Source organism: Mercenaria mercenaria, chromosome 4 (assembly GCF_021730395.1).
Source record: "Mercenaria mercenaria strain notata chromosome 4, MADL_Memer_1, whole genome shotgun sequence".
Classification (NCBI taxonomy): Eukaryota; Metazoa; Mollusca; class Bivalvia; order Venerida; family Veneridae; genus Mercenaria; species Mercenaria mercenaria.
Window position 1 is genome coordinate 54677545 of NC_069364.1, and position 9016 is coordinate 54686560.

Consider the following 9016-nt stretch of genomic DNA (forward strand, 5'->3'; position numbering starts at 1 on the left):
TAGTTGTTTACGATTGTAAGCACATATTTTATTTTGACGGCATAATACTAAAAGTTAAATTTTGTTAATGTCAATATGAATGATTTATATGAAAGATACAGAAATACTCAAAAATATCTCGATCAGTCAATCCATTGCCTAGTTTCAAGACTAAAACAAGTTTCTCCAATCCGCAATAGGTCTTGTATAAAAGCGAACCGCAATGGAATCCTGACCAATGATCTGCGCGATGCGCGGTGGTTCTGGGATTCTTGTGGGGGGGTCGAGCCATTATTTGGTTTTTTCATGGACAACTGTCATTTTTAAGATTCATTAGGCTTTACATTTTATCTATATTATTTTGCACGAAAATTATAAAAAAAAACTTAACTTTTCGAGCTTATCAATTGCAAGGTCATTAGGATGACATTGCAATTTTATTTCTAATGCAACTATATCAGCTGACTGGAAACAAACTTATTGCCATATCGTCCCTAACATGTCAGGCCGTTTGTAAAGTTGCAAATTCCAGAGAAAAGCATAAATGGATCACAACTGGGGATGCTGGTTAAAGGGTCACAAAGTATAATTAAGTGTCCTTCTCCTGAGAATATAATTTCTATCTTAAACAAATGTTAACTTACATGTACGTTATCAATTCGCAGGATATGGTATGTGTTTTTCTGGCATTACCATTGAACTGCGACAGTACATTTGCTATCGCTTGCACATTCCAGGGGTATTTAGGGAATTGCGGTCATGCAAATGGATTGGTAAAGGTACACATAGTATAATTAAGTGACCTTTGATAAAAAACGATCGTCTAAAAAACTTAACAGACATAGTGCACATATCATTATCAACTTCGGTAGAACTTATGGCCGACAAAAGTGCACTGAGAACTAACCGACTATCGGCTGAGTGCAAACCTGTCACCGTGAATTCTGGTACAACAACACATCTTTCCGGTGCTGGAATGTCTATTGAACAAATGGTTCCGTATGAGGCATGGACAGACTTATATATAGTGCCACCATTGCCATCTAAAGAACAGTTTTCAATCCGAACTCTTTCTATGGAATCTCAAAATGTTTGTTTCAAAAATATAACATCAGATACATGTGTTCAAATTACAAAGGCTACTACCAACACCACGTTCATTTTTGGCACGGATCCTGTTGCAGTTTCATCAAGTTCTCGTGTGGGTGTTGTCCAGTACGAGTCGGTAAACGACAGACGCAACGGAAGAGAAGCAATAATGGTGGTCATACCCGGGATTAAGAACTACTTGAATACGTTTATATTTGCAATTCCGGATATACCGAACACTGATCCTTACGTTGCGTGTATTGTACCTTCGTCTGAGGCAAATGGAATTCTGCTTGATGGATCTTCGGTATCGTTTGACACAACTGGAAGTGTCGCCACTTCCTTAGGGAACTATACAGTGCTTATGAAGACTATCACACCAGGCTATCATGAAATGAAGCATTCGAACCCACAAGTACGTTTCGGGGCGTTAGCTTATGGATTCAATGAAGAAAACAGTTACGCTTTCCCGCTTGGATTTACGTACACAAAACAAGGTAAATGTTTCTTTATCCGCGTTTATTCACATTTTGATATTCTCAGTATTCGTACAGAGGGAAACTTCTCAGTTGGCTTTGGATGTGAAGGTTGATAGTCTGTAAAAACATATTCCAGGGTAAGTCCTTAAATTCGGTAATTGCAGTAAACATTAACAGAGACGCATGTTACTGTGACAAAACTTACTGATATAAAAGATGTAAGTGATCATGAAAGGCTTATTTCTTTACAAAATATTTTGTAAAAATCTAAAATAGTATGCATGTTTGATTACTTGATCTACTTCTTCTAAAATTGGTACACTTTTTATTGATAAAATTCTGAAATAAAAATTATAAAGACAACAAATGCAGTTATTATGTTACTCTCTTCATTTTTTCTGATTTTCTATTCATACAACAAATAGTATGTAGCTTTGCAGACATAGCCTTTCTTCGAAATCATCTCAAGAATGCGTAAAACACGGATATTCCCGCCACTCAAATGATTGCCCTTAAGAAGCACAGGATTGGTAAACTCAACAAGACATGGATAGTGTATAATTGTCTGCTTGGTTGCATTTCACACTTTATCATAATGCAAAATGAATTTCAAGAGCTATATTAAATTTACTTTTATACGTGTAGTAAACGTTGGACCCTGGAGTTCTTGGACCAATTGTGCTGTCAAATACACAGGCTTACAATCCCGGACACGATTTTGTGAAAACGAGACAAAACTGCTTAATGGTGAAATCTGCAGTGGAATGGAAGTAGAAGAAAGACAATGCTACGCTCGTACATGTCCAGGTATACACCCTTGTATTTCTTTTATCAACCTTACTACCTAGAACTATGTCAGTAAAACCCCTTAAGTGTTAGTGAACCATTGCTTTCTCGTACTTTGTATCACAATAATTTAGCGTGTATTGTTGCTTACTTCCAACACTCTGCAACATCACTGTAATGGAGAGGAACAACACCCAACTGATTTGCATGATGTAAACGGTTTTATTCTGATTGAAATCATTTCTGATAGCATTACAAAGTGGCCTTCAACGTTTGAAGTTTTACACTTCAAAACCTCTTTATTTCACTTTAAAGTAAAGGTAAAGTTTCTTGTTAACGTGAGTAGTAGACGCAAGTCCCCGCCTGGAATGAATAGAACAATAAAATTCAGCCGAGCCTACGGCAGGTGTCATATTTACCTCTCTAGCATCCAGTCTAGGCCTATACTGCTGGAAACAGTACCAATCTAAATACAACACCGAACACTTCACACTAGTCGGGATATTAGCCGCGACCGGGAATCGAACCTGGATTACTTACTAATTAGTCAAACCTGCTAACTACTGAGTAATTGACTCTAGTTTCTATCATCATGCGAAATGAAGAATTTTTTATCACTTTAATGTTTCCTTCTAATAACAGTGGATTAAAATTTTAATTTGAATTGTAAAATTAGATGATTAAACATTAAGACTGTCATTTCTATATATTTAGTGGATGGAAACTTCAATGATTGGTCCGTTTGGTCATCCTGCTCACATACATGTGGACCCGGACATAAAGTCAGGAGGCGGTACTGTAATAATCCTGAACCTCTACATGGAGGAGCAGAATGTATGGGCGAAACTACGGAAACACAGTCGTGTAAAGAGCAAAGTTGTCCTGGTACGTATCGTTTACTTGGGTTTAGTCTACATGTACTTAGGTTGAGTGTTGTTATATTTTCTTGTCCTTTCGGATCATGGAGTACATTCTTTTTATTTATTATAAAAGAATCCCGCTTAATCCGGTGCTTAGGGGACTTGAGAGGGTGTTGCACATTCACATGAGAAAACCAACATAATGGCTTTGCGACCAGCATGGATCCAGACCAGCCTGCACATCCGCGCAGTCTGGTCAGGATCCATGCTGTTCTCTTTCAAAGCCTATTGGAATTAGAGAAACTGTTAGCGAACAGCATGGATCCTGACCAGACTGCGCGGATGCGCAGGCTGGTCTGGATCCATGCTGGTCGCAAAGCCACTATGTTGGTTTTCTCATGGCACGGCTCATTTCATTACCTCTCATGAACAGACTCAAACAGTCTGTCATTGCGTTGCTTGGTTGTGTTCTATGCTCCCAAAGTATCGTTTTACCTGTAATATTTTCTCTACAACTAATGGGTTTCGCTGTAATATTGTAGCATCAATGTAGTAAAAATGACATGAGCCGCACCATGACAAAACCAACATAGTGCATTTGCGACCAGCCTGGATCCAGACTAGCCTACGCATCCGCGCAGACTGCTCAGGATCTATGCTGTTCGCTAACGGTTTCTCAAATTCCAATAGGTTTTGAAAGCGAACAGCATGGAACCTGACCAGACTCCGCGGATGCGCATGCTGGTTTTGATCCATGCTGGTCACAATGCACCATGTTGTTTTTCTCATGGTGTGGCTCAAAATTTTATTATTAATGATGGTAAAAAGCAATTGTTATGAGGCAATTTAAGATAAAGATAGCAAGTTAGATCAGTGTTTTTGAGTTCATGGAACGATTCGTTAGGGCTCTAGCATGAATCCTCAAAGAAACTGCTTTGCTTATGCGTTGGTTCAAGATCATATCATTTCCTTGTATTTCTCCAATTTCACCTTAATGAATTAGAAGTTACAACTCCGATCTTGTTTTATTATCTGACGTTTATTTATTTGTTCGTAGATAGATACTCTATTTTCCTTCAATAAACATGATTCATATAGTTATTTATTTCAAAATCTGTTCAAACAGTCGTACCTTATGGATATGAATGTGACCGTGTACAAGACAAATGTAATGGTAGTCACGCTACATGTGAGGAGGGGATTTGTCGTTGTTTTCCTGGCTATTACTTTAATGGTGACAGATGCATGTCTAGTAAGTTAACTATTATAACATGATATCTAGATAGAAAAATCTGGTTTTTATTTAATTTACACTTATTTCCATCTAGCGTGTCCTATTTTCACTTTCAAAAGATTTCTAAACATTGCTACTTTGTCACTTATGAGTGTACAAGTCTCTCCTAGTTGTATTTTGATATTAAATGCACCTTAACACCGACCAAATATATTTCTGTGGGGGAAGGTGCTATGAGTGCGAATATAGGTGAAATGTTCACGAATAAAAATATTTTGACCTCAGTATATGTAAAATTAATATACTTTCTACTCATTTCTTATGCCTCGTCATTTGCGAACGGTTTTGTTTTCTCGACCTCACGCCAAACTTTATAAGACCATAGCGTCATTATGATGTCACGAAATGATATTTCGTATTTATTGAAATACTAGGTTTAGTTTATTAGAACTTCTTATTATTCACAGACCATTGAAAAACGTCTGCTAAGTATATAATATTATCAATGAATGCCGCGATGAGGTTGAATCATCAGTCCATTAAATGACACTGGAAATATTTCAGAAGAAGACCTCTGTGGCGTACAAAGGCTGGATAACGTCATTATTATCGTCGGAGTCATCATGGCTGTGATTATTGTTGTTCTGGCAGCATACGCCGTGTATGTCACCATATTGTTGAGAAGAAAAACTCCTGACAAAGGTCTGTAAATGTTAAGACGACATTCATTCATCTGATATAATCTCATATAATAAAATGTTAACTGGTCTTTAAGGGTGGACATTTGCGGCAAAGATAGGAATGATCCTAATACATAATACAATGAATATCGATGGCTTAGAGTGAAACGATTCTATATACAGCTAGAATAGTTTCGCACTAACCCTCTGATATGTGATGATGCATGGGTATCTGCTTAATATGTGTTGTGTACTTTTAAGTCCGAAAAAAATATCCAAACTTTAACGCATTATTAAATATCTATACATTGTATTTCGATTTTTCGATACTAGTATACTGAAGTCAGTTATTTTTATGATATCCTTCATCCATTATAGTCTTTTATTTCATGATATCCGTAAACGATTGTTTGATATAATGCAAACCATTTTTAAGAAATAATTAAAAAGAATGAATTATTGATATTCATAAATTTAATTTAGGATATTTCAACAAATAAACATAGTTTGTATTGTCCTTATATACCTTATTGATGTCATAAAATTTTGAAATTTCCTGAAATAACTTTAGTATATCATTAAATCGGATTACGGATATGAAAAACATATTTAGAGATAACATTACTAGATAATTTCACTTTAAGAGATATTACAAACAAATGTAAAGGAATGGTGGATATCGAAAAAAAAATAGAAGTTATTATAAAATACTGAATAAACGGTAAAATGTCATCCACTACGTACTGGTCATGCAATTCTATAAAAAGAAATTGGAAATGTTATTTTATTCAATAGCTAAGTATCACCGTAAGACTTCTGTTGGTCTAATTTTAAGCTTTCCTTCATTTGGTTTATAGCTACTGACTAAAACGAATGATATTTACTTTCAGGTGTATCAAGTCATCAAAGGTAAGAGAGCACTCCAAATTGACGAATAATTGAGCCGTGCCATGAGAAAACCTACATAGTGGCTTTGCGACCAGCATGGATCCAGACCAGCCTGCGCATCCGCGCAGTCTGGTCAGGATCCATGCTGTTCGCTAACAGTTTCTCCAATTCCAATAGGCTTTAAAAGCGAACAGCATGGAGCCTGACCAGACTGCGCGGATGCGCAGGCTGGTCTGGATCCATGCTGGTCGCAAACCCACTATATTGGTTTTCTCATGGCACGGCTCAAATGTTTTTGTTTTTTTGTGATATCTTTCAAAATTCGTCTCTTAAAATCAAAATGTGGTCCAGATTAATATATGTTTAACTATACTTTACTGCACTCTAGAGTTTTAAACAACTGTAATATGCACACTTCTATAAACGATATACAACTCAGACTCAACAGTTATAAATATTGGAACACATATTGCCTTGTGTTTTTCAGAGAAGAGAATCTAAATGAAGCAAAGAAGGGTTTTGACTCGAACACTGCAGTTGCGGTGGATAGATCTGATGCAAAGGGAACCGTTGCAGCTGCAACTGAACAGCAATATTCGAGCTTGTACAGTGACCTGAAAGATAAAAGTGAAGCGTATGACGTTATCGTTAAAAACTAGAGATTGCAATGTACTGACGTAAATGTCCATTTCGTTTCATCTTTCTGCTATTTATGAAATTACCAAAGCAAACATATGACATGATAAGAAATGGTGAATATCGATAGTAAAAGCCCTCAGACGGTCATTGTTTTTGTTCAAAGCCATTGACTAACTATATACCAGTGTGTTTCTTTTCCCAACTTTATTTTAATCTCATTATGGAAATTCTGTGAAGTAACAAAACGAGAGACATAACAATTAATTTCTTCAGTTTGTATATATAACTGTTTAAGATTCAGTTGGTAGTTCTGTTGTTTCTCTTAAAAATAAGAAGGACATCCTTTTTATCTGTATAGATCAAGTCATTGCGACTCTATATGCTCTACGGTGATAGTTTCTTCCAAACGTAACAGAAGTTTGTTTATTTTACTTTGATATTAGACTTAGCTATAGCTTTTTGTTTTCACCAAATTGAATCAGAGACGATGTATTGAAAAGACACTTGCATGTCAACCTGGAACAGTTACGCCATAATACAGAATTTGTTTTGGGTTAAACGCCATTTTTCAACCGTATTTCATTTATGTTTCGGCGGGTAGGTACATGTAATCTAATCAGTGTTTCTGGATTTTTTACAAGTACAAACCTGTTCTCCGCAGGTAACTACCAACTTCTCCACATGAATCAGTCATGGAGGACGAATGATAACAGACACAATGTCATTTATCACATCGTCACTCACGGAGAACATACGCTCCGCCCGGAGATCGAAGTCAAGACCCAGAGATCCGTAGATCTGGGCTAAGCGGGCGGGTTATATAAGTACTTGTAATAATCGTACAATTATCAAATTGCACATTTAACAAATTAGAAGATATTTTATATTTATTTTTTGTTTTTATTTTCAGTCTCTTTCATTTACAAAATATATACAAATAAGCATTAAAAACATATATAAATGGTCATTCAATTTTAGAATTAAAAGAGACATATAGAACGGTTATAAACTTTGCACTTATATCACACATAAAATTGAGCAACAACTGCTAATCAGTCTAGCCAAATACAACTCTAAAATGTGACTAGAATACTAACCTTTAAAATATTGCCGAGGCTGGTTCCATTAGCAGTTGTAATACCCAGTCACACAAACGGCGCGGATAGCTGCGTCTAGCCACGGATAGAAACGTAGTTATACGTATCGGTCCGTACCTGAGCCGTACCTCAAAGTAGTAATCCGTATCAGTCCGTATCAACACTTGGTCAAAACGTATTCAAGACTTATCTCAAACTTCCAAGTTTTTCCAACTTTTGAACATGCACAAAAGTTTGAGCGATCCGTAGCCATTTGAGCGTCACTTTAGTCCAACTTGGTTGAAACGTATTCACCTGAAGTTAAACGTACTAAAACGTAGTTATTTGTACTGAAAAGTACCTTGCCGTAGTCATGCGTATTGATCCGTAGCTGAACGTAATTATCCGAGGCTGTCCGTACTTAAGCGTAGTTCAACGTATTTCATCACAGACCCGTTCACGCGCTGAGCAAGTTGCAAGACGCAGCAAACGTAATTCAACGTAGTACATCGTACCTATCCGTACTCATTCGGGTCCTGTATCCAATCCAATCCGCACCGTACCTCAATGAACGGACATATCCGTATGTGTGACTGTAGCTTAAAGGAAATCACTTATAATAGGTAAATATTATTTACACAGATGAAAATGTCTTCTTTGTAATATTAAAAAGCAGGTTTTGGCTAATACTCTAGTTAAAACATCGGAAGTAAAAAGAATTTTCATTTTATCAGCATTACACTTGTCCATAAAATTAGATGCAGAAACTATGGCCTTACAGAAAATGATATCTCTGATATCATTGTACATACTACAATCAAGCAAAACATTGCTCTCATTTTCAATTACTTTGACGTTATTGACATTACAAAACGGACAGATCCTTCTTTCTATAAATAAACCTTCATATCGCCCTGTCTCAATTTGGAGCGGAGCAACTCCGCATTTAAATTTACACAGTGCTGATCGGTGTGACTTTGGTAGTATCAATACCTCAAGTATAGTATATTCGATATTTGTTATCACCTCTGCCGGAGTTTTCTTGGACAGCATTAGTACTATTATTCCGGCCACTCTGTTATATGACTTTTAAACATAGCTTCTCCAATATGCTTGACGATATTATATTTGGATATTGGTGTAGTAAAATCAGAGTACTGCGCTAACCCGTAATGATTTAGATGTTTTCTGACAAAGTAGAACCAGTTCTTACAGTTCATTGCTTTAGTGTTTAAAAGAAAATGCTCTCTATTCCTTACAGATGTGTCAACTCTTTAAACAGAAATGTTTGATAAATCATTATCAG

At 36.4% G+C, this 9016-nt stretch overlaps 1 protein-coding gene across 1 annotated transcript; it reads left to right on the plus strand.

Annotated features, from left to right (window-relative positions):
* The first annotated feature begins 856 nt into the window (after positions 1-856).
* Positions 857-7089, plus strand: LOC123551768 (uncharacterized). Its single transcript, XM_053542213.1, has 7 exons — positions 857-1565; positions 2193-2354; positions 3048-3218; positions 4320-4445; positions 4992-5129; positions 5998-6016; positions 6483-7089. Exons 1-7 carry the CDS (start codon positions 857-859, stop codon positions 6652-6654), a joined length of 1497 nt encoding a protein of 498 aa, XP_053398188.1. The 3' UTR covers positions 6655-7089.
* The last annotated feature ends 1927 nt before the right edge of the window (positions 7090-9016 follow it).

Excerpts from the sequence above, each read along its gene's own strand:
- LOC123551768 (XM_053542213.1), top strand. The coding sequence starts at position 857 with ATGGCCGACAAAAGTGCACTGAGAACTAACCGACTATCGGCTGAGTGC. Across the intron at positions 1,566-2,192 it reads ATTTACGTACACAAAACAAG|TAAACGTTGGACCCTGGAGT; the intron begins GTAAATGTTTCT and ends TTATACGTGTAG. Across the intron at positions 3,219-4,319 it reads TAAAGAGCAAAGTTGTCCTG|TCGTACCTTATGGATATGAA; the intron begins GTACGTATCGTT and ends CTGTTCAAACAG.